This window comes from Sylvia atricapilla, chromosome 5 (assembly GCF_009819655.1).
Source record: "Sylvia atricapilla isolate bSylAtr1 chromosome 5, bSylAtr1.pri, whole genome shotgun sequence".
Classification (NCBI taxonomy): domain Eukaryota; kingdom Metazoa; phylum Chordata; class Aves; order Passeriformes; family Sylviidae; genus Sylvia; species Sylvia atricapilla.
The window spans coordinates 67,145,941-67,172,521 of NC_089144.1; the positions used below are offsets into that span (position 1 = coordinate 67,145,941).

General features: G+C 35.2%; 2 protein-coding genes across 3 annotated transcripts in view; one reads left to right on the plus strand and one right to left on the minus strand.

The window, feature by feature from the left end:
* The window catches only part of PARPBP (PARP1 binding protein), a 38,499-nt gene extending 13,220 nt beyond the window's left edge, over positions 1-25,279 (plus strand). The window contains exons 6-10 of one of the 2 annotated variants that reach the window (XM_066319942.1): positions 8,651-8,834; positions 12,557-12,735; positions 13,960-14,041; positions 22,822-22,963; positions 23,597-25,279. In XM_066319942.1, the coding sequence (XP_066176039.1) occupies positions 8,651-8,834; positions 12,557-12,735; positions 13,960-14,041; positions 22,822-22,963; positions 23,597-23,931 (922 nt within the window). In that variant the 3' untranslated portion in view covers positions 23,932-25,279. The remainder of the gene's footprint in view (positions 1-8,650; positions 8,835-12,556; positions 12,736-13,959; positions 14,042-22,821; positions 22,964-23,596) is intronic. The other variant, XM_066319943.1, reaches the window with a different exon arrangement.
* PMCH (pro-melanin concentrating hormone) lies at positions 24,284-25,512 on the minus strand. The gene is made up of 3 exons (XM_066320247.1): positions 25,261-25,512; positions 24,567-24,771; positions 24,284-24,333 (listed from the first exon to the last, which is right to left on the minus strand). The coding sequence occupies exons 1-3, from the start codon at positions 25,510-25,512 to the stop codon at positions 24,284-24,286; spliced, it is 507 nt and encodes a 168-aa protein (XP_066176344.1).
* Positions 25,513-26,581: the final 1,069 nt, after the last annotated feature.

Consider the following 26,581-nt stretch of genomic DNA (forward strand, 5'->3'; position numbering starts at 1 on the left):
AAAAAAATTTCTCTAGTTCTGTTACTGATGCAAAGTAAAGATCAGAGTGGGGGAAAAAGGCAGCAATGCAGCAGAATCTTGAGTTGCTTCATCTGTAGAAGCCTGCTGAGAAATCCAGGAGCAAACTAGACAATCTTTCTGCTGTGTTGCTGTTTCTCTGATGCAGAGATTAGCCAACCTGCATTAACCAGGTCTCTGTACTTGCTATGCCATAAGAAAAATGCTGCATTTTTTACTTAATGATTAGAAATCTGCTATTTTAGTTTAATTTTGTTACAGTGGAAATCTTAAACTTGTAATTGCACAGAATACAAAGTAGCCAAATAAATGGTGGGTCGCTGCATATGTTGAAAAGAGGCTTTCTTCATCTGCCTGATTCCTTTGCTTTGGGAATCTAGAAACCAAAATGAAGATCTTGGACAGTGATGGGAAGTGCTTAAGAATATTTTGAACTTAGGAGACATAGTGTGACCAAGTATCTGCTAACCTGTGAAGAATAACAAAAATGTGTTTCTCATCTCCACATCATTCAGCTAAGACAGGGAACAGTAGATTATACAAAGGGAAATCTGTCAAACAGAGTGGAAATGTAATGAAACTAGGATGGTTTGTTTCAAATATGGCACTCCTTACAGCAGGAAAAATGGAAAGACTAAATGAAATTTGGTAGTTTCAAGGTGTATTCACTGAAGACTGAGCATTCCTACAAATCTCTGGAATGTTGGAATTGATTGCCTCTCCTCATTCTCTAGGTGTCTAATATTGTAAGATGTCACCAATCTTTCAAGAATCGGTAGCATGAGTATTTGTGAACATTTGGGGGTGCTATAAAACTTGTAATTCTAAGACTCTTTATAGATTTGTACCTCTAAGACATGGACAATGTTGATATGGTAAAGAGAGAATTTGGATGTTGTACTCTTTCACACAAGTTTCTTGACAAGGAGCATATCAATGTATTTATCAGTGAAATGGATGATTATTATACACCTTAGGATCTGAAAACTCTTTCCTGTTGGTATAAATGAAAAGCTGCAGATCTAATCTATCATTCTGGAAAACCCTTTTCTTCTAGGCCAGAAGAACTCCTGAAATGACTTTTCCCAAGTTTGTTAAAAAAATTTGACTTAAAACTGAAGGACAGGAGGTCATTTGTCCTGTTGGTTACTGTGCTAGACTGTAGTATGGGGGGATGCGTGGAGTGTTTATTACATACACATATACGTAAAAAATCCCTGCTAATTTTGTAGAGTAGCAGAGCTGGGAGGTTGGCAGCGTGTTTTACCCTCACTTGGGCGCTGCCCTCGGCTCAGGCGGTGGCCACTGGGTGTCACCATCGCCCAGCTGACGCCGGAGCCGGGTCCCGCTCGCCCCATTGGAGCGCCTCTGCATCGCGGGCCCCTGTGGACTCCGCAGCCCGCTGGAGCATCACACAGCTCCCTTTCACCACGTGGGTTAGTGCTCTCTGCTTCGCCTCAACAGGGAAAATGCTGTTTTTTACGTGCTTCCTTGGGGAAGCCGTGACTGCATCCCGAGGTGCCGTTGTATTTGGGGATAGAAAGCACGCACCTAGGCTCGTGTTGGATGTTTGAGTTAATTGTACAGTGTTCACACAGCCCTGGAGGTTTGTGGTCTGAAGTTGCTGGAAAGTTGTGCAAGCATATGCAAAACATTGTATATAGGATTGCTTAAATTTAGGATTATAGAATAATTAAGGTTGGAAGGAACATCAGAAAGTTTTTAGTCCAACATCCTGCTCCAGGCAGGGTCAATTATGGAGTCAGCTCAGGTTAATCAGGGCTTTAACCAGACAAGCTTTGCACAGCCTCCATCCTTGGAGGTTTTTAATCTCCCTCTTGGCAGCCTGTTCCACTGCTTTTGTCTTCACAGTGAAAAGTTGTGAGGTCTTTTTTTTTTTTCTTGTATTGAGTTGGGGCCTCTCTTGTTTCAGTTTATGCCTATTGTCTTTTTTCATTGTCTGTCAACATGAGGAGTCTGGCTCCATCTTCTTGGTTGCCACCCTGTAGGTATTGGAAAGTTGTTGGTAAATCCCCCTGAAGCCGCCTCTTCTGCAGCCTGAACAAGCTGTTCCCGTAGCTGCTTTTCATGGGGCATGTCTCCCTGACCAGCTTGGCAGCATTCTGCTGAACTTGATCCAGTTTATCAGTGTCTTTCCTGGACTGGGGGCCCAAAACTGGACACAGTATTCTAAATTTGGTCCAACGAGTGCTGATTAGAGAGGGATAATCACATTCCTCAGACTACTGGCTACGCTACTGTTGATGCAGCCAAGGATACTGTAGGCCTTCTTTGCTGCCAAGGCATGCTCCTGGCTGGCGGCTCGCTTGCTGAACATGCACCAAGGATTTTTACACAGAGCTGCTCCGCAGCCTGTATCATTGTAAGGGGTTATTCCTTTCCAAGACTTTGCAAATCTTGTTGAATTTCATATGGTTCCTGTCAGCCCATTCCTCTTGTCTGTTTAGGTATCTTTGCGTGGCAGCTCTGCCCTCGAGTGTATTGAGTCTTCCATCCAGTTTGGTGTCATTAGAGAGTCACTGCCACAGATAATACAAAAAAAAAACCCCAACCAAGTTTCAGGTTAGGCTCCTAAGTTACTCCATTGTTACAATACGTTTGCTACCTTCTGAGCATGATGATCCAACTGGTTGTTAACTCCTCTAATTGTCCATCCATCCAGACTGTAATATCAGTACTCCCATGTTGAGAGTATTCTCTGATAGTGTTGATAAGCCCTGCTACAATCAAGGGAAATGGCCCCCACTCTTCTCCCCTGGTCTGCAAATTAAGTCATTTTGTTATAGGTGACAAACAGGTTGGTCAGGCATAGTTTACATTTGATAACTATATGTTTATAGTTACCAACTACTCCCTAATCCTTCATATGCCCAAATATATGTTCTTAGAAGACATATTGTTTTCTTGAGGAACAAAGTGAGGCTGATGAACTTGTGGTCCCTCAAAACGTCCTTTTGGGTCTTTTTTGCAATGATTTGCTTTTCTCCATTTCTCACCTGGTCACCGTGACTTTTCAAAGATGGTATCAAGTTGTCTTATGAGGGCATTTGTCAGTTCTGTTAAGGCTCTTGGATACAATCCATTTGGTAGAGTGTTGCTGAATGTACTCAGTACTGTCAAATGAAGCCTGATTTGATCTTTAATCACTGCTGGCAGTTCTTTTCTGAAAGATTTCTCTAATCAGAGTGTTGGTGCAGACTGAGGCAAAGAAGGCACAGTGTACTTCTATTTTATGTGTCCACACTGTTGCAAAATCTGCCTTTCAGCAAAGGTCCCTCATTTTCTTTGTTCAGCAGGTTAAGCTCCTTTACATTCCTTGTCATTATCAACTCCAGCTGAGTTTTGGTTTTCCTGATACCATCCCTAAATGCCCGGGTGGTGTTTCTAGATCATTTGTATTCTGTCTCTTCTTCACCATTCTGTGTGAAGCCCTTTTGCATTCAAGCTCTGTCATCAGTTCACTGTTTAGCCTAACTGGTCTGATGATATTTCTGCATATTTTCTAAGTATTGTGATGGAATGGTCCTATGCTCATAATTTTATTCGAGTATAATGTAATTTATGTTATTATAATTAATAACAGCTTGTCTGAGTGCCTTTGCCTTTTAGAACTTTCTCACAGGGAATTTAATGGCTGCTTATCAAGACTCATTCTGGGAAAAATACTTGCTTACTTTTATAGTAACTTTGTCATCAGATTGAGTAGCAAAGCTTGGGATGGAGAATATGAAGAGTCACTCTAGTTTCTTCCACCAAGCTGAAAGAGAAATTTTAGCCAATAAAGCAAAAGCAGCAGGAGCAAGATGGAAAAAAAAATACTCTGCAGCAGGTTGTGTTGTTTTTTTTGGGTTTTTTTGGGTTTTTTTTTTGCTGTGTTTTTGTTATGGATACAATAATCTGTGAAACTCCAAAGGATGTAAGGAAGCATATTCACTTAATGTTGATATCTGTTAGACAATTAGATTAATAATCATACATTCATTGCTGGAGGTGGAATTTTTGAGTATTATGAGTGTTTTGATACAGTTTTTTCTTTTACAGATGTATTTAAAATCTAGATAAGTTCACTGATATGATTTTATTATTGAAATTTTGAAGTCTAAATGGACATGAACTGCTAATTTTTTTAAAATTTATGCCTATAACATAAGAAATAAGCCTTTAGATTTGCTTTAAAAGCACGGTTACTGCTCTGTTAGAAGCATTTGTATTGTATTGCTTCCTAGATAAATTTTGTCCTACTCTTCTACCCAGGTAGATTGAGCCCTAGTTGACATCTTGCTGCTTTGTGTTTGAGAATGGAATTACTGCTGCTCTCTTCCTGTAGCTCTAGATTTTAAAAATTGGGTAACTGACCAGTTGCTGTCAAGTTCTAAAGCATCTTAGAAATCCATAATTTCTCCTCCCACCATGTGTTCACTGGGTGTATGTGATTTCTTTTAAGACACCTGTTCCCACTATCTAGGTCAGATAGCTATATATTTGTCATCTGTTTTTTACCTCTGCTGAAGTTGAAATGAATGAATAAAAATGTTGACCTTAGTATAATAGAATTTTGATATATTTTTTTCTGTTCTTGGAATAGACTTCAGGACTCTGATCTGCTTTTTATCAGGTTTTGAATAGTGTCCATATCCTCAACATTTTTTTCCTTGTTTATGCTATTTTAGTCTTTTCCAAAAAGATATATTTCCAGAAAATAAATAAAAGTACTCCTGCATCATATTAACTTTTCACACTAAGGCCTGAGTTCTGGAGGAAGAGCTCTTGCCCATGTCACTTAGATTTTTGGTAAGCAGAGGAGCTTGTTTATATGACAGTCTCAGTAGAAGCAAAATAGACAAGATGTGCTGTTAGTTTCTTATAAATGAGTTACTTCTACATAAGAAGAGATGTTCTGATCAGGAGAATGATACAGAAAAAGGTAAGGCTTAGGTGATGTAGGACAAAAAGGGTTCAAGAGGGCACAAGATCTGTTAATATTTTTAGTAGAAGAAGCTAGTGACAGAAGATCAGATTTGTCCACTGCCTGGGTAACAGGAGGAGTTTTACATTGCACTGTTTTTTCTAAACTCTCTTTAGAAGCACTGGTGCAAATAATGCATTTTTGACATAAGTTTCACTTTATCTATATGTAGACATTTGTTTTTCTCTAGCTATGAGGCAGGTGAACTGAATCCTGCTTGAACTGTCTACTGTTTTAGTGCTGGTTAAAGCTGAAGAGGGTAAGCCCCTCCTTCTGTCAGTTGGTCTAAAATATTTGTGATTTTTCATGCTGATGGTCACGTTTGGACTTGACTGGGTCCATTCATTGGAGGATTGCCACTGTATTACTGACTTCAGGCACCTGTGTGTAAGCATTCTGCTTGACAATGGAAGGTGGTTGTTCTTCAAGTATTGGGGTTTTTCTTCCATTTATAATTACACTGAATTTCCTTTGGTTATTTCTATCATAGAAAAGGAATTTGATTTTCTAGTTGAGTTTTCTTTCAGTTCATAGCTTTTGAACAAGGAAATGTTGCATATGACTCTGAACAGAATCATATTACTAGCTTTAAAAAAAAAGTTTTTACCACCTCTGTCATAGTGGCAGCTGATGACTGTATTTGCTGACTGGATTTGGTAAGAGTCCTCCTTCAATACAGTTTAAAAGACTATGGATGTGATACCAAAGCACTTTATCCTAGAATACCTCATATCAGCAGCTTGTGATCTGAATTAAACATCACTGAAAGCTTTTTTAGCAGGAGCACTCACTAGAAGGTATAAGGTCTTTCCAATTTCCTTAGACAAATGGTATTGCTCTGTTTAATGTATCAAGTTAATTCTTGAATTCAGCTAGTTTTTTTGCTTCTACTTCTGAATTATAAAGAACAAAAATTCTTCTGCAATTGTAAAAATTGAGATCCCCATGTAATTCCATATTTAAAACAAACCTATTAGGTCTTTCTGGCTGTTAGGAGCTGCAGAGTGGATTACAGTTTTCAACTTTATTTTATTCCTATAAAATTCTTTAGTGCAATATCAGATATTTCAAAGTTCATTCTAGTTCAACTGATCTTCTGAGTATTAGAAGTCTATAGAAGAGTAATCAGAGTAATCTATAGTAGGGTGTCATCTTTGTAAAATAAACAAGCCCCCAAACACCCCAGATGCTTTTTTACCACGTTTTCCTTTTATCATTATGCTTTTAGTTAATCTTTTTGAACCTCACAAAAATTGGATCTAATAACGAGATTCAGCTATAAATATATATTTGAATATATATATGTGAATGATAAAACACAACTTATTTTATGTTATGTTCTGGTGTAAAATGGCATAGGCTGTGGCAGGGCATTTCAGTTCTAGTCCACACACAGTGAATCAGTGTTTTATGTCTTGGCCTGTTGACATATATTTTAGTTGAAGTATAAACTTCTCCTTTTCCTTGCTCCAGTTATTATTCTGTTTGACTGATAAGAGACTGGAACTTCTTCCTGGAAAAGGAGAAGGAATAAGGACAGAATGAGAGATTAAATGGACTTTATTTCTACTGGCAAGTATCTTTAGTTGCCATTGGGCAATAGAGCCAAAAAAAAAAAATAGAAAATATTTTTGTGAAAGGTTTGTTATTTTTTTTCCATTGAACATCTATGTATCTATAATTGAGTTACATGCAGAGCAAAGTATTTAAATTAAGGGCATGCTTATGTTAATTAACTGTGCTAGTACCCAGTACTAGTTGTATAATAATACTTTTTTCTTCCAACATATATATGCTTATATATGTTAAATGTGTGGAAATTATAAATTTATTATTTATTTACAAATAAGTTCAACATATTTGTAGACAGAAATAACTGAACCTGGTTTTCACAGGGAATTTCAGTCTTCATCTGCTCATTTATCTTGGAGTTCTAGGTTCAGTTCTCATTTAGTACAATACTTCTCATTTGCTGATATGATTCTGGAAAGTGTAAATTTAGGATTGAGGAAAACAGATCAGTCTGGCAAGAATAATCAGGAGACTTGGCTACAGTTCCTATATGCATCTCTGAAACAGAGCTCTTCTTCAACAGTTCTCTCCCCTTACCTCTTGACAACTTGCAGTGAATTTTTTTCCTCCCTTCGAGCTTTTCATTCTTCTGTGGTTAGGTTGAACTGTGGGATTTTGAGAAGTGGTACAATAGATTTTTAATTATTGTTTTATAACTGTCTCTTCCAAGATCTGGCTAGGTCTTGACCTGTCTAAAGAGAGTTCTGACATGGTGATTATTCTTTTGGCCAAGTGCATACACTGTGCTTAAATTTCTTCAAAGCCAAAGTGTTTCTATTTAATGAAGCCTGAAAATCTAATGTGAGTTATATAATCTTTAGTTTGTAAAAGTTGAAGCTGAAAATTGTGTGGAAATATTTGGTTTTTTCCTGTTAAAAAACATAACAACAATATTTCAGGTTAATGTCAGATTTTTCAAGCTATTTACAGACAGAATAAGCCAAAACAGTAACGTTCCTGGCCCAATTCCCTCCATATATTTTAAGTGGAAACAATATAAACAAACTGTTGTTTTTCCTCTGACTCATTTCTATTCTTACCTAGTTCTGTCCAATTATTTTAGATGGATGTAGACATACAGAGTTTCATTTGATGAAGGTTCTCCTGGCTAGAATTCTAAAATTGATCTTCAGAGTGTTCTGTGTACAAAATACATCTTTATTTGCATATGCAAGATATCCTTTTAGGGCAAGCATGCAGGTGCATGAAGGAAAGTAGTAAAGCAGGTAGTTGAAAACGGAGTCATTATGTCACTCTTTTTGGCTATGTGACCTGGAGTAATGAAGCCATTGCTTTGGGGTTTTGACAGAACTTTGCTGCATCATTTGTAGCATCCCAAATGTATCTAAAAATGGGGACTGTAAACCTAATTTAGGAAAAGTTTTTGAGAAGAGAAGCATTATTATTACATAGGAGGGCTGAGTGGTTCTTGTAATGCTTTATTTTCCTTGTCCAAGCTCAAGCAGAGGTAGAACATATTTACTGTTTTGTTTAGGTACTGGAAAAACTTAAGCTTTTAACTCAAGGAGCTTATTCTTTTTCACAAAATCTTAATTAAAGCAGTCAGACACATTTGCTAAAGAAAGGGATTAATGGAGTGTGCCTCTATAGCTAATAGTGATGTTCATGTGGCCTAATTACTATCTATTTAAATAAAATTTAAAGAAGGATTGGGATTTTGAAGCAACTTCACAAACCACAAAAGACTCAAATCTAATAGAGTGTTAAGCTGGAATGCACGTTTGAGTGAAAAATTTTGCGCACACTTAACAGTTTATGAGCAAAATTGTAAATGTAGGTTTAAAGAAAGTACTTTTCTTTGAACTTCTAAGGAGAAGTTAGTTTTATATTGTAGCTCAGAGTATTACTATGTGCTGAATTCATTACCTTTCCTTATAATCTTTTTTTTTTAGCAAACTATTGTGTTGGACAATATATCTACACTGCTGTTTGATTTAAAAGATCAAAGCTGTTCTTTCTGATGAGCAGTGAAGGCTGGCTATGCTCAGCATTAATAGGTATACTAAAGTGTTGCCAAGATTAATGTGGAGATGACCCTGTGCCTATTTTCAGAATTGCAGGGGGGCGAATTCTGTCAACAGTGAAGATGCATTTGATAAAAGGCCGAAGCAATGGGGATCCTTTCTGTCAGGCAGTAGAGGAAGTTGTAGAAGATTTGGATTTGAAGATTAAAAATATTATCGATTCACAACAGGAAGCCTTGACTGCTAGCACTACTGGAGTCAGTCCAGCACGGGTAATGGGACTTCTTTTGTTCTCTTTACTATTTAGCTTTGTAAGAAAGCTAAAAACCTTTTGCCTGTTTTGTTTAAGAGTATAATCTTTTTCCTAACCATATAAAAGTAGTCATTTCCTCTACTCTGTGATTTTTAAACTCGTTGAAAGACTTATTACTTGAGGATTACACTATGGATCAAACAGCTGATTTACATAAACTAAGTTTCTTACCTCAGAATTGCAAATGAATTACTCTTCAAAGCTTAATTTGGTTGTGTAGTTATAAATGTAGCTACTTAGAAGTGTCAGATTTGCCATTAATTTCAAAGCAGTAAATCTATAACAAATTTCCAAACAAAAGAACCTCATGAGAGTAGAATTAAGATTTGAGAACTTGTATCATTAATTTTTTATTAAAATACACAGGTTTTAATTAGTACAGCATCAAGTATTTATTTCAAAGGGTAAGGCATTCAAAGTAAGGTTAAATGTGTAAGAAATTTAAATCATGATAAAATGTGAAGTAGGAAGGGAATTAAAGTCCCAAACAGTCATATGTAAGCATTTCTCTTTTGGTGTTTCAAGACACTAATGAAATTATTAATGACTTTTCATGGAAGGAATCAAGATATTTAAAATTTTGTAGTCAGGTGTTGAGGGCATAATAGAGGATTTCTATTTGGGATTCATGTAACTGTGAATCTACTCAGGCTGAAATTACAATTTTTGTGATGAAAAAAATCAGCCAACTTTAATTTTTTTATTTTGCACTATAGATGTATATATGATATCTAATGTCATTTGTTTTTCTAGCGAATTTTAAAAAATTATAGACACCTTGAATGTGTTAAGAATTGTTAGAATTCTTTGTTTTAGGAAATCATGGGATTTATGCCATGGTACCAAAAGATTTTTAATGAATTTTAATCAAAGCTTCCATAACCTTTTTCATTTTTAAGACAGCTAAAACCAGCCAGACCCTATTGGCTAGTTTAACTGGTTTGAAAGTGTTTTTCCACTGAGTATGTTGGATATATAGTTCATCTGAATTTTCCTGTTTGCTATGAATATTTGTTCAGTATCTTTTCCTGTTTCCTTTTCATATCCTTCTATTTGTTTCTGTTTCTCATAGAAAATTATAACTATCATCAGTTCTGTCTTTATTTAAGTACTTGTTAAATAAAAGTTGAGAGTCAAGTTGAGTCTGCAAAGAAGGAAGGGGTCGTATTATGATTAACTGTCAATAAATTAGATTGATTTCATAAAGTCAAATCTATTTAGCCTATGATTTGCAAGTGAACAACCTGTCCTCATCTTACTCCCATGAGCTTTTTTCAAGATTTTTTTTCACTTACTGTCCTGTTTAGGAGGAGGAAGGACAGAGCAGCTTGGTGAGTACCTGGCAGCTAACCAGGGCATTAGAGACAAGGACAGTAGTTAAGAGACATAATGGGCTAGATGTAGACTAAGTGTGGGGAAACTAGTTTTTTTTTTTTTTTGTAATTGTGGTGGGGTGAGGGGTACAATATGGAAATTGTTTGCCTTTGTCAGTGTTGAGTTTGTTATTTTGGTATGGGGAATTCTTTTTGTTGATGTTAGTGAAATCTGTGAAGATTGAGATGAATATCTATTTTAACAATTATCCTAAAGCATATGATTCAGAGAGCTGAGGAGTGGAAAAAGAACAAATGTTGAGATAGTCATGTCTAATGGCATATTTTAGTGAAACTTGGTGTGGGGGAATGCTTTACTAAACATATGTAGGGATAGGTTGCCTTTTGTAACGGAAAAAGAAGGCAAGATTGAAAATGTCTAAGTTTTCTAAATTAATTCAAACTCAGAAATTAGAGCATTTGTATTGTTCTATAAAGATCTCAGGACAGCCTAGATTAATGCTTTGTTTTGATTCTTACATAGAGCTTGGGGAGTTTGTTTTGATTTTACTTAGTAAGGAAACCTCCTGATGCTATAATTTTTCAGAAAAAAATGTCTATTTCAGTTTAAGGTCTGGTGTGGTAGGATGTTAGGTTTTTTTTTTTTTTTTTTTTTTTTTTTTTTTTTTTTTTTCTATTCAAGAGATTGAGTAATTTCTTTGAGTGCAAATTTAAAATATGACCTTAAGTATAGAGGTGAAAATTATACCTCCACTAGCTCCTGGTAAAGCTGCTTCCTCATAAAATGTACCTGAAAAGCATAGCTTCATTAGAAAAATATCTGCTTTTCTCCTGGCAGTGGCAGTTTTCTTCCATTACTCAGTTTTCCTGCAAATACCTGGTTTATAAGAATCCAGAGGTCCAGGAAAAGTTATTACTTTATACAGCAGGAAGCACTATCTTGTGTTGAAGCCTCCACGAGTGACTAACAGAGATTATGATTTATTTCCTCCTAAGAAAATTGCTACTGCAAATGGAATCTGGCTGGTGTTTCTGATTGAACTAACCAGGATAGTCTGGAGTAGCTAATGGTCACTTACCCTTGAAAAACTGGGCAACTATTTTATTTTAAAAAATAATTTGATTCATCATTTAGCTTATTTGTAAGCAAGAAGGTTTTTTTCCAAGATCTTTTTTGTTGTCTTACCTAGAATTCTTATTTTGCCTTGGACTTCTGTCCATGGCTAGTACACAGAGTCCTCTGGTGTTGTAGTACTTGAGATTCCTGAAAGTTATTTCTAAAGTTATTTTTCCCTTTGTGTATCATCAGTTAAGACAATGCCGAATTTGTACTTGTTTTCATTAAGACAAATTCACAGTGACACACATGACGTTTAATAAAAATCTGTGTTATGGTGATATAATGACTGAAGAGGTTCAGAATAAATTTTGAGGAAATTAAATGGTACTGAAATAGGCCAATTCTGTAAAGCCAAGTAACCATTTCTGTAATTGCTATTTCTAGCTATTGATTATAACGTATAGTAACTGACTGACATGTGTTGCTATGGTTTCTTGAAAGCTACATACAACAATTGATGTAATCAAATAGAGAGAAAAATAAAATTTTATCTTTCCAAGACTGTGTTTAAAAGCAGTTTACTGATTAGATAAATTGCTTGTCTTGCCCTTCAGAATAAAGTCAGAGTATTCAATGTTTTTGTGTATTTGTAAATAAGAGAGTCTATAGTTTTTAAAAAACTACCACTGTGTATTAAGTCCTAAATTTCTCTGTGGAACTCCTGGTGCCTTTAAAGAAAGATATTGCAAACTTTCAATTTTTTAAGTCCCACAGTGGCTATGGATTTCTCCATCTGTACTCTGTTGCATTGAGCACTTCCAGATGCGAATTGTTTTTTTTCTTTAAGGAATTCTTTATTCTTGTGGAAAATCGTGAGGAATTCACCCAAACAACAGGAAACTGTGCCAAGTACCTCTGTTGTCAAATCTTGATGGAAATCTCACTTTTAACTAACTGCTTTAGCAGATTGTTAGTCAAGAGTGGTTGGACTTAACCAGAACGTGTTTGTGTACCAGAAAGTAGAATGTTCATTTCTGCTGCAGTTTGAGCATAGATGTGTATATTTTTGTGTGACTTTCTCGACAGTGTATACAGGTAGCTGTCAGTGATCTAAACTCCACTAACTACTTGGGATGAGAAAAACTTTCCCGTGGAGAAATTCACGATAAGTGCTTACTGCAAAAGGGAAGGAGGGGGTTCTCACACCATATGCTGATGTGGAGTAGTTTTGGAGGTGAGTTATGGGTCTGGCTTGTTGTTTTATGTTCCTTTTTTATTTATTTTCAGCCAAAATTGCATTCCATAAATCATGGCACTGCATATTGTGGCAGAGATACTGTAAAGGTCTTGCTGGTTCTTCTGGACGAAGAAGCTGTCAATCCTCCTACCCAGAACAAAGCAGATCTGTTATGTGACAATGAAAGCTTAAATTTGTGTGGTGTCACCTCTGTTTTGACACTCTTCAGGTGAGTATTGTTGTGTTACTTCGGGCTTTTTTTAAGGATCTGAGGGTCCAGCAAAACATTGTTACTTACACAAATGGCATCAAATAACCAACGTGAAGTCTGCTGTGAAATTTGGTGTCAAGGGAAACCAATTTTAGAACAATTTTGAGTTTACAAAAGTTTTCTAAGTATTCCTTTGCATTTTCTGTATATTTTCAAGACTCTTTTGTAGTACGGATTTTTTGAGATAGCACATTCCTGGGCTACACAAACTCTGTGAAGGACACTTGAAAACCTATTTCTGTGGGCACCAACAGGGAAACTCGCCTATCCATGCACTGAAAAAGCAGTGATGATTTATTTTGTCACTGGTCCTGAGGAGTCATCAGCTGTTGAAAAGACAGGATGCTGAGAATTTTGACATTATTGGTTACAAAGATGATTCGTGAATCAGAACAATAGTGTAGACAGTAACATGAGGAAGCTATTTTGAAGCTACATATTTTTGCAATCAAAATAGGAGAACCATTCACTGCAAGGCTGGCAGACCTTAATTTTGAGCCACAGACAGCTAGAAATAAACGAACGAACTAAATAAACAAAATTTTACTTATGAAAAAATTGGATAAAATATGCTAAATTAATAAAGAATACATTTTTGTTGAAAACCTGTCCTCATATGCACATTTATCTGCCATGATCTTAAACAGAGAAGTAATTACTTAGAAATGCATAGATTAATTCTTATTTCAAGACCAAGAAATTCCCCTTTATATGCATCATAAATTTTTTTCATTATAGTCAAACTTTTTCATTGGTGTATGTAACGAGTTGCATAATGACATATAAGTGAGTGGAAACATTTTGTATGAATATTTCCATTGAGAAGTCTGCAAATATGTGGAAAATTATATTGAATATCAACCAGATGCTATTCAGGAGGGTGTAAGTAGAATTGTGGCTTAGAAGATCACCACCAGCATTACAAATAATAATAATACTGTGTCTGTAAAGCTACAGTGTTGGGAACTGCAAAATGAGTACCAGAAATTGGAACTGTAGGTTTGGTTTCTTTATGCTCTCTTCAGTTGTCACAGTACATGTAGTTCCTTAGGAAGATAGAAAATAAGGTAAAGCTTGGAGAGTAAAGGTATTTGCCTGTCTGTTTCTGAGGAACTTGGTATGGCAAAAATTTTTATTAATGAATTGCTTTTACATATTCTAAATACTTATCTCTTAATGTAGGTCTCCGGCACAATCCAATGGTTCTTCTCCAAAACCTCTTAGACAACGTATTCTGAAACCTATGGATGAAAAAGTAATTAAGGTACTCTGTAGGAATTGCTATGGAACTAATATTATTGTAATAATAGGGATAAAATAAAAGTAACAATGTTACATTTCAGTCAGGTATTTGAATCCAATAACTAAATAAATGTAGCTGTGATTTACTTGTGGTAATTGGCCCAACTAGAACAGTATTGTAATATGAATAGAAATATCTATAACTCTAGAAGAGAGAGGCTTTAAACTTAGAAGTACTTCCTAATGAAGATTTCTTAGTGAAGGTGTACTGAATTAATCTATCTCACTTCATTTAACAGTCTGTGTATTTCAGGACCATAGCAATAAACCCAGGTCTTTGGAAACAGAGATAAAACTGAATACAGACATTTGATTTTAGTTCTGATGAAATAGACATTGAAATGGTGTAATAATGACAGTTTCATTGGTTTTTTTATTTTGATGCTTTTTATTTGTACCAATCTGAGGACATTTCTATAACATTGCTTTGTGAACAATAAAATAAAAATGCTAATGCTTGCTTTTTGTAGATGAAATGGAACTTCACAAGAGCATGTTGGTATTGTGAGGGGCTCTATCCAAAAGGACAATGTTTCTGAAAATTGCTATCTTTCAGTGTACTGCATTTTAAGTAGTATTTTTCATTAAATTTCATTTATTTCATAAATTTCATTATATTTTCATTGGCAAACTTGAATGTTGGGACTATGGATGGAGGCAGAGCTTGTCTTCTGCAGTATTTCAACAGAAAGCTAAATGAAAGTAGTGGTATAATATTTTTACAGGCTTAGTCCTGACAATATGTAAAAACACAAATCTAATTGGTATGTAACCAAGAGGTGTACTAAGCTATCAGAACTGGTTCTAGAACAGCACAATGGAAAATACCTTTCACTGGACATTAGATAAACTTCAACACATAGTGCATGTAAAAGAAGTGGAAAGATATCAAAATGAAAAGCACTGTCAGTATTTCTAGCATGCATTTTAAATCTATTCCAACTTCATTCTGAGTCCTTTTTTGTGGATTGAGTCAATGACGAGCATTTTGGATACATGCATTAATTATGGTGAAATTTAGTTTAAAACTCATAGGCAAATCATGAAAAATTGATAAAGGATCTTCTCTAGTTTATGTAAACGATGTATTTAAATTGTAGCTTCACTCATCAAATAGCAAAAATGTGTTATGATGTTTCCATAAAATGTTGAAATAATCATTCTCTTATCTTGATGAATGTTTTGTAATTGGATGCACGAACAGCTGTGTTCAGCATCAAAGTGCAAAAATTATTATGTAAAAGTAATTACCTGTCACATTTGAGGCATTTGCTGGTTTGACATGTTTTTGACAGAAACAAGCAAAAATGAGTCAACTAAAATGGTTGTTGCCAAACAACTAATGACTTTTATAACTAAGTTCTCTGTCATTCATATTTGAACTCTGCCCTCTCACATAAAAGCCTACTTCTTTCTTAAAATGTTCATCTTTTATTTTATTTTTCTGGTTTTTTTCTCTCTACCTCTCTAACAATTTCTAGTTTCTTTTGCATCTTTCTACTCTTCCATGTTCTTTTTTTTTTAAATGAAGACATTTAAGTCCCTGTCTTACTCATATTTTTTCTTTCTATACCTTCTTTGTGACTGCATATGTCTACAAACAGAACTTCAGCTGTCAACAATTCACAGATCTAGAGTGACCTAAGTGTCCTTTTTGTCCAAACTGCTATGTTCTGTTAATTCTACACTATCCTGTGGATACTCAGCTTTGATTTTTGAGGTGGTATGTCTATCTTTCATGGTACATTTATATAATATGGAAGAAGGTATTGCATGTGCTGTATTTTCACTCCATGGCACTTCTGTATTATTTTTCTGTGTCTTTGTCTACTCAAGTGTAATTTATTTGGTGTTCATTTTACGTTATGATGTGCTGCTTTGTGGCTTTCTTGGACTTGATATTCGCAACTTTCTCCTACGCTCCTTCACTGAGCTTGGTGTTCAAAAAATTGTTGTCAAAGTGATTAGACACAAGATGCCATCCTACTGTTTGCATATCAGTCTGTTCCTTTAAGTTGTGGTTCATATAAACTACTTGTTTTAGCCTGTCTGAATCCATCGATTATTTGATTTCCTGCTTTTCTCTGTTCTTGCTTATATTCAGCCTGCAATACCAGTCTTTGTTGCTCATTTGTTAATTTTCAGATGAACCCTTTTAGCTTTTACCCTCTTTCTTATGGCTGAAGGGATTTCCTATAGATATCTGTAGAACTCATTATACTTCTTTCCAGGCTTTTTCAGTACCTTTAAATCAACCTCTCCCTAAATCTTAGTAGTGCTTTTTGTTGAGGTTATTAAGCCCATTACAGTGACTAATTTCAGTTCCTTTTCTCTGTGAATCCATATATTTCTTGTCTAGGATTGAATGTCTATTGGTAGAAATAAATTTTGTTCTGTCCTTACTGTACAGCACATAGCACAAAGAATTCCTTGTCCGATAGATCTCAGGTGCTGTAGTAATGTTTACCACCTTTTTACAGTGAGTGTCAGTGTCCATTGTTATTCCATGCAACCATCTTGAAAAGTGTACAGGTTCCTTGTAAAATTCATAGTTATGAATTTTGTTATGCATAGTGCACTCTTGTTAACAATTGATTCAGAAGAGGTACTAGGTATTTGTTTTATGAATAAGGAAATAGCTATATGTTTCTCAACAGTATGTGTGATCCTTCAGAGAAGTTTCTTTTGCCATATGTTGGATGGTAGCTTTAGTTCCAAAAGATTGCCCTAAGGGCCTTGTTTGCCATGCTGCCTCTGATAGGTGTTAGGTGGTTAGTCTACAGTATAAATTAAGGATATCTCCTTAGGACTTGTCCCATAAAAGTTACGTCTTCCATGATATTTGAGAAGGGAAGAAAAACACAGTAAGTGATAAGTTTGGTTGTATGCTGAGTCCCAATATCTAAACGAAGAAATTTAGGAAAAATTAGAAAGAAAAAGGAGAAAGACCTAAATTAAAAATAAAATTTTAGAAAAACAAGAGGAAAAAAATTGTTGTGCCCTCTCTTTCCTTAAGAGGAACTGATTTCTCAGCTTCTGTGGAATTATGTGGAGGAATGTAGATTGATAATATTTAGACCCAGGGCTCATCATCAGTATGTGTTTTAGTATCTAAAAATAAGGACAATGGATAAAATAAGCAGGTAGCTATGAACTGGAATTGGTGTTCAGAAATAAAATAAATCTTGTGAGTATTTCCATTGTGCCAAAACAAATTTCTGGCTACAGTGAATGACAAGGAAATATTTCTTGTCTTTCAATCCTCATTAAATACTGGAAGAAATACAGAAAGATCACCTAACTATACTGGCATTTGTTTGGAAGCAAAGCTGTTGCTCTTATTGCTTGATGAGAAAGAAGTCTGGGGAACAAGCATGTTGCATTGTTTCATTTCCTCTAGCAGAAGTAGGTAAGAATAAGAATATGAAGATTGGTTTTCTCTTGGGAGAGAACTTAGTTTCAAGTTTAGCTATTGTTGAAGTGATGTGTATTCTGGTGAACGGTATTTTGTAGAAGGAGTCTTTAATTCAGAAAGGTCTGTGGAGCATGTATTGAGTTATGTCTCTTGTCAACTGTCCTTACCACTCCTTTCTGCTTTATAGAAATGCATATGGAGCTTAATTGGACAGGAGAGAGTTATTTTATCTGAAAAGGGCTCGTCCAGCTTTGTCTGCTTTTTTGCATCGTGTTTCTATTTGCGTGAAATGAATAGATACCCTGTTGTTGAGTAGTTATTCTGTTGGTTTCAATGGGTTATTAAAGCCCTGCTTACTGGTGTGAGAAGGGAATGAACAGGCTGTTACAATAACCTGCTTTGTTTAGGCTGAGGAGCAACTTAGGACAACAAAAATGTTGCATAATAAGATTTTCATCTTTGTTCTGTGCTTCAAAATATTAATGAGACTTTCAAGGTGTAGGTGAAATACTGTTCTTGAACTAATGGGATTGAGTGAAACTGAGAACTTTAGGAGTTAAGAAGGGAAGAACCAAAGTTATTAGGCTGTAAGCATGCAATATATGAGAGTTTAATAGATCTTTTTTTGTACAGCTAAGATTGTTTTGGCCTTTTGATATATTGTTTTAGAAATCCTGCTGCATTGTTAGCAGACTTGCCCTGAAACAGCTGCAAGGACTTTCAGTAGTTTGGTGTGGTTTTGTCTCCAGTTACATTAAGAAAACCTTTCCTATATAAGGCACTATTTCCCTCCAGTTGGGAACATAGCTGCAGTTCTAGTTTTTAGAAGAATTTGTGGCTTAACAACTCTAACAAAATTTGGCATACTTAAAATTCATTGTAATTTTACTGTGTATAGAGATTCTTCCAAGAAAAAAGCTCCACAGAGCAAAGATCCTGGTCTGCCTTTCTCATGTGACTTTTTCATGTCTCAATAAAATGACTTAATATCTAGCTTCATGCACTGCTGTTATTTTTCATTGCTAACTTCTCTAAATGCTGTTACTTGAGAGAATTGGTTTGCCTATTTGTGATTCCAGTACAAATAAACTGTGACTTGGAAAACTATCAACAGGAAGTTATCAAGATTTCTTGTATGCTCACTATATGTCAGTTGTGAACAGAAGACTCATAGTAATAGAGAGAATGATCTTCATGTCTTGTTGTGAGAAATATTTATTTCCTAAGTGGAATATAATTATGGGGGACACCCAAGTTGGCTGGTAGTTTAGTAGAGGAGAGAAGCGAAGGGAATGAAAAGGTTGTATGTTCAGCACAAAATCTGAGAAAAGACTTGGTGTCAGTTGATAAACCACATTTGTGTATAAAATATCATTTTTACTTCTACAAGACCCATAATCTACTTTGTTTAGTATCCATAGCTGTGATTTTTGTTTGAAAGCCAATAATGAGGTGATTTGAGGTTCATGTTCTCAAAACAGTAGCAGGTTATTTTGGGATGGCAAAAGGCTGGTACAATATCATGCTAAAAAAGAGCTGATAGATTCAGTACAATAAAATTTCACTACTACCTGAGCTATCCAGGATATTTTTTAAACTACATGCCTTGATTTAGCAAAGATATCATTTATCGTTTTGTTACTCTTCCCTTTGTACTCCTTTCCCTCTTTCAACTTACCTTGAATATTATTTTTTTTCTCAAGGGACAAGGGCAAGGATGGGGAAATAATTTTTCTTTTTATTTCTTTTTCTCTTCCAAATAGTACTCTAGTTGTTTGGCTAGAAAATAAAAACATGTGTTTATTGTTACTGATGTAGGTTTTCAAATTCTATTATGCCATTCCAGTGTATAAAAACCAAATCTCAACATTCTTAGTGACTAAATATTGGCAGTACTGTCTGTATGCAGATGCTGGAAGGATATCTGGAACAGATTATAATCTAACTTTTAGAAATAAATAGAGCATGCACCATTAATATTTCACATAAAAGTGAATGTTTTATATGGGCATCTTGAACAACTGAAACGTTTCTCTAGATACAGATGTCAAGGTGGGAGAACGTACTGCTTTATCTGCTTATTAGAACTTCTAATTGACCTACTTGTACAGAAACAGTTGTAAATTCTATCCTGCTTTCTCACAGCTGAAGTGTGCTAACAGTGTGCTAACAGTGAACCTTTTTCTTCTGAAATGCAGCAGAATTCCTTTCTTTGTATGTGGATAGGAGGAACATCCGACTTGCTTGTGAAGAGGAGGACTAGTAAGGTTGAGTTCATTGTGTGCCATTTGTGTGCAGTTACTCAGTTAGCAAACCGATCTCAGAGTATTTTTTCTCTCCCAGAGCTGTGGGTCATTGGTGTGTTGCTCTTAAAGCAGTGAATTTTATGGAATTTAATGTAAAAGAACTCTCAGAGCTTTCTTTCTGAGAGGTTTTTCAAGCTGTTGACAGGCTTAATTGTGTGCTTTGAGCAAATTTTAGATTGACTTTTCTTCTTAAAAACATTCCAGTAAAGCTCTACTTTCTAATTCAGTGCTAAACATGTGCTCCTTTGTGCTCCCTTCAGGCTGTTAAAATTTGCTTATTGCTACTTCACCCAAGGTAATACAGTTCTGTACAGAACTGTGATGCAGTTCCTCATACTAGTGAATATACATTCCTAGACTAGTTGAAAAGTTTGACTGCTTCAACAAGTGGCTTATACATTATACAACAAGTTGTCTTACATTATATATAGACCCTCTAGATTAGTTCTAGCATCCAGAGTCTGATTTGGTAGAGCTTTGTGTACTGTTTGCAGATGCCTGAGTGGTGTGTGATGCAATAGACATATTTCAAGCTTCAGTGAAGTTGAAACACAAATGGGTTTATGTTTTGAGTTTTTCAGTATTTGAGCTTGACTTCTGTCCTTTGACTCCACATATTCTATCCCTACAAACTGAATTAGTGAAGTGTCAGATAGGAGTGGTAAAAAGAAATTCTGTTGCTTATAAAAAATAACTGTGTTTATTGTTGTTTATAGAATGATAACTATAGGGGTTTCTTGCTCAAATTTTATATTCTTCATGCTTTACTTATTATGGATTCATCAACTTTGCAAAATTGTAGCTTATTTGCCTCTTGTAATGCGAATACGATAAAAAGCTGTTCAAGTTATTGTTGCATAATTTTTATGTGTGTCATTTACTGAGCTATAATTGAGCATTGAGGGATTTGTAAAGGATTAAAATGAAGTTTCTCAGAAACACATAAAATAATGGCAAATATTTTTCATTAGTATTACAGTAACCTGAAGCTTAAAGGAAATGCAAGTCCCTTATCTTCTTAATATTGTACTTGTACAATATGATGTTTACTAAGGTCAAACTAGACAGCTGCTCTACCCTTCAAAATGCTTTGTGAAAAGAGTATAATGAGGTATACAGTCTATAGCTTCCTCACAAGGGGAAGAGGAGGTGCAGACTCTGATCTCTCCTCTCAAGTGACCAAGCAATAGGACACAAGGGAATAGCATGAAGATTTTGAGTGGGTTAGGTTGGATGTTGGGGAAAAGATGCTCACCTGAATGTTGGTTGGGCATTGGAACAGGGTCCCAAGCACAATTGCCACACTACCAAGCCTGACAAAATTCAAGAAGTGTTTGGACAGTGCTCTCTGGCTTGTGGTGTGATTCTTGGGGTGTCCTGTGCAGGGCCAGGAGTTGAACTTGGTGGTCCTTGTGGATCCCTTCCAATGCAGCATATTCTATAATTCTACTTAGAGTTAGTGAGACGAGGCATAATCTTGAAGCGTACAAACCTTGTAAATGTGTATGTATGTAGTCTTATTTTGTGGTAAGTGTTTTAAAGGACAAAGTAGATTAATACTAGAAAGAGATTTGAGTTGTTGAGAAACAGGCTTTCTAGTTTGCCCTGTTAAATCTCCTTTTTTTTTTTTTCCCAGTCTGTTATCTGGCCCAAATAAATTGCACTTTGGGAGTGACAGACAATAGGGAAAACTTGGTCTCTTTGACTCTTGAAGGGAATACTGAGAATTAAAGTAAACCTCTGTATGTTCAGGTGTATTAAACCAGAAAGAACAACTGTGTTTCTGTAAATGAAAGTGGTATTTTTTCCAAATACTCAGTGTATTTGCTCGGCCAACAGCAGTACCATTAAGAGATATCGAGGTTGCATCTCTGATAAGCTGGAGTCTGTTACCCTATATGTGTGAAAGCAAGATCTGATTAAAGTGGCATCAATTGTGACTGAATTTTGTGGATGAAGTCCTCTGTGAAAAGATGTTTCTGGGAACATTATTCTTTTTCCTTCTGTCTAAATCTGATAATTTGATTTAGAAGAAAATTGTCTCTCTAAGGGTCAAATCTGAACTGTAAGGTTTAATCTTGCTTGTGCTAAGAATAGTAGACTTGCATAATGCAAACCTTTTAATCAGAAAAGTGGCTGTAAACCTCTTATTGAACAAATCACTTCTGCTATCTATTTATGTAGTAATATTTTGTAACAGTGTTTATTACTTGCTCTTTGTTTTTACTGTAGCATCTGTTCAGCTCAAATTGATTTAAATTTACCTGTGCTGTTGTGATGGAATAATTAGCTGAAAATCTAGATGTATTACAGTTATCTGCTCTGTGCTACATCTTTCAATATAATTTGTATAATCCAGTGCACTTTCAAGTGGAAGTGAGGGCAGAATTTATCTTGCAGAACCAATAGCATTTATGGTCAATTGTACTGAAAGTACAAAGCTTGACCTGAACTTCTCAGCTGATGTGAAGCTGTAACTTAAGAATTGGCTGAGGAAATTTTACCTGTGACTTGAACTAAATGAATGTATTTTGGCAAATGTGTAGTTAGACATTGGCATTGAATGGTAAAATGACTTTGTTTTGTGAATAGATGGGAAATCTGAAATGGTGCTTGATATTTCCCTTTCAGATGTAAGTATAAATGCTGACATCCAGAAGTATGAAAATTGACTGTAGTAGCTACCACATCTACTCAAAACAGTGGAGTCTATCAGAAGACAGGGCTAACTAAGACAAAAGTTTAATTTGAAGCTGTAAGAGTTAATGTATACCTTTCTGAAAGAGGGGAAAAACAGATTTTTGAATTATTTTAGTACTTCTAATAGAATAATAAATTATTATTCTTGAAAGCCCTTACACTTCGTAAATGAATATCTAATTTTCTTTTTTAATGTGAGCATATCCATTTTTCCTGTATTTTATGTGAAAAGAATGAGAAAGCTCATATTTTATAAGTCTTGCAGGTGTTGTCTTTCACTTTTGTAAATAATTAAAGCTAATTGTAGGTTGGTATTTGCAGATGAAGCAATCTTCAATTAAATCTCAGTTTGCCTGTACATATAAAAATGATTTGAGTGATAGAAGTGGTCAGCATTCCCATGCAATTCCAACCAACAAACGTCCTGTACCAAAGCAGCATTTAAAAGCTGGAGAGCATACAGGTAAGCTGTGGTAGGATTGAATAAATGAATGCGATGGGTAATACTTTAAATGCTATCTATCTTCAGTAAAACTCTAAATTTCAAGAAAAAGAACAAAAATGTCTCATGGTTTTCAATGTCTTATATGCCAGGTAAATCTTTTTGCAATAAAACTGTAATGCCAATGCTTTGAAAATATAAGTGTTTGAAAAATGTGCTGATGCTATCTTGAGGTAATAAAGTGATATGTGTTGCATGTATGACATTTGTTCTTGTTCTACGAAAGTAAGCCAAGTGAAATTTATATTTCTGCATCAAAAGCGGAGAAAATTTGTTTTACTGCACTACAAACTATATAATATATAAAATTTCTATGCCCTTTAACCCTCTCTTCCAATATCTTAAAGTTATAAATCCATTTCCCTAAGTTAGTTATCACATGTTTTTGAGCAGTGTAATTTTAAATTGGCAGCGCACTTACGAACACATAGCAAATGTAATAGCAATGACCAGCAGAGCTTTGTTTCATTGGTAATATATTAGTTTTGATTAAAAAAAAAAAAAACAACATGGCAGCCCTTATAGAAAAAGGGTGTATGTTCCCAGGTAACTTTTTATTTCCTCACATATGTTTTTGATATTCTTACATGACAGAAGGAACAATTTCTTGTCTTGATGTACCAGGACTTGGAACTATTTCTGAAAGTGTTCACCAGACTAGAAGTTATACAGAAATGGGAAAGCTGAGTTGTCAGCCAAGGAACAAGAACTCCGAGAACGAACAGATGGATTTGAATAACGACAAAATAATCTGTGACAAGGAAAGTGAACCATCTTTGCAAAAAAATACTAAAAGGCTTAAGACTTCAAGCAGCTCTAAGAAGGAATTGGACAGCAAAATTGGTGGAAAAAGAAAACAGACCAAAACCGCAAGTAAGAATAAATTGATTGCTGGTCAGGCAAAACTAACTCGCTTTTTTCAACTCTAAGTTTTTGTTTTCACATACATGGCATGTTGACAGTTGTAAAATTTTGCAAGAAAACTGGTGAAATTAATGAATTGATTTCTTTAATATGTAAATAACTGAAAGTAGCTTGTGTATTATATTAGACAACTACTTACAAGTCTGGATTATGCTGAAGTATTTTATTTTTTAATAACAATATATTGTTAATAATTACACTGTTTTTGGTAATGAATTATGTATCCCTCTACAGTGCAATGGGAAATTATTTTTGCATGCGTATGTACAGCTACAACAACACTCAGTAGCTTCAAATCACATTAAATTCAGAATAAAATGTTTAATCTTCAAAGAAGGTGGTGGAGATGAGTAGTTTTCACACTTGCCAACAAGGTCGATAGACTCTTCCCAGCATACACCTGAGGACTACAGGAGGAGAAAAAAAAAAAAAAAAAGAGCCTGAAAGTTTAAATCATCAAAGAACCAGAATTCTTAGGGCTTCTATAAATACTAATTTAACCAATGCTCCCTCCCCTGTGCACCAAATCATTACAGTCATGGAATTTCTAAATGAACCTTTACCAAACTGCTCTATTGACACTGCAGTGTACTTAAACTAGCATGAAACATTTTTTTGTGTAAAAATAAAATATATTTACTGTCAAAATCTCTTCTTCCTATAGGGAATTTAGCTGAATTTTCTTCATCTGTAGTCTCTCTTTCCTGTATTGAGTTAATATTTTGAATTTCGTTGTGATGGGCTGGAAAAACCATAGTTCCCTTCAGTGCAGGATAAGGTAGTTGCTTTCTACTGAAGTTGATTGGCATAACATGATTGAAGAAATCATGTCTGGAATCTCTTTCCTGTTTTGAGGGAAGACAAGAGGGTTATCTTTAAATAAAGTCAGTGTGTTCACGTTTTATACTTCATATTTCAACAGTGCAGTTATTTTATCTTTCAAAATCATACCTTAAAAGTAGTGACCTGCATTACAACTTTGGCAAAAATGGTTTAATGGACATAATAAAATAATGAGTCTTGTGTTTGGCAAAGTCAAGAACCTGTTGCTACATATAGGGACATGCATCAAAAACAAATATAGCTTTCTTTCCCCCCGCTTCCAAGTTTTGGCTACTATCTGAAAATTAGATTTAATTCAACTCTCCAAGTTAGAACTTTAGAATCATGGCATTAGATATATAAAGCTGAATTTTTTTTCTTGACTATGTTATATTAAACTGATATTTTTGTATGTTTACCTGGTTATTGATTTAAATTGTTGTACTTGTTTTCTAAAGGGATATAAATGGATTCAGTTATGCAATTAAGCCAAAATTTAAAACTGAACTCACCGAAAACTTCATGTTTCCAGCATTCTTATCCTTGAAAACAGTGCTGTCTTCGGTCTTGTAGTGCTTCAGCAAAGGTATAGCTCCTCTGTTCACAGTTTTGTCTCCATTTTGTAGAGTTGTTCCTAGATTTAATGTAGCTAGCAACATATTTTCATCTTCTACCTCTTGCAGAGATTTTGAAACTGAAAGTAGAAAACCTTGAGAGAAAAGAGAGAGAAGGGAGAGAATTAGGATATGTGATGAGATGCACATTTTTTAGTTATTTAACACTTGCATAGGGATTCAGCACTTCCCAAGTTCTAGGAAAGCCTTTCCAGTGGTAAGTAATTATGTTTTCCATTTCTGGCATGGCAGACTTTATATATTTTACAGGTTGAATGGGAACTACTTCAATGGCTGATGAGTTCATTCTTTTAAAATGACTCATATTAAGGAGTGACCTTTTCTATAATCCTTCTAATCCCACCTGTTTAGAACTAAAGCATTTCTTTGTCATACCCAATTTGTTTCTTTGTAATTTTTTAGAACAGATTAGTTCCTTTTGGTGGATCAGTATAACAAAGTTCACAGAGAGTGATGTCCACTTGTGTTGTTTATAAAGCCTTACCTCTGGCTAAGACAATTTAAGAAGAGGAACTAATCTACATAAGTAAGCAGGACTGTTGTAAAGGTGAGATGCATCATAGCTTTTGGTCAAAACTGGATTCACTAAAGAGCTGAAATTCTTGAAATTTGATCGCTTAGACTGCTACCATGATAAAGCTGAAATAATTAATTTGTATTTTGTTGTCTGTTATGTCAGGTTGCATTATACAGAGTTAATGGCTAGAAATACTTATTAGTACCTAATTAACTGTTTGTATTTTCTTTATTTGTATTTCCACTGAAAATGAACCTTTCTCTGCTACAAATATAGTCAAAGTTAACTTTAGTTTTTCACTTAAAATGTCCTTGAAATGTATCTATTATGCTGTGGAAGGAAATGTAGAAGTTTGTGCATACTGTTGTTTTGTTCTTGTTGTGGGGGCTTTTTTGTTGTTGTTCTTGTTGGCTGTTTTTGTTTGATTTGGAGTTTTCTGCCTTATCTGGAAAGCAAATAGGGCCAGCTGAAATTTAGCTAATTTCTTGATGCCAGTGATACAACTGCGTGTTAAATGGCTGTGTGCCTCTTAGCTAGTACTTCATGTTTTAACCTTTAGCTTAGTGCAGGGAACTAAACATGCTGCTACTGAAGGCAAAGCACTAGGAAATTTGCCACTGTTCCCTGCTAAACTTCCTGGAAAAGCACCTGACTTGCCAAAGTAACTTCTTGGTAAGATGT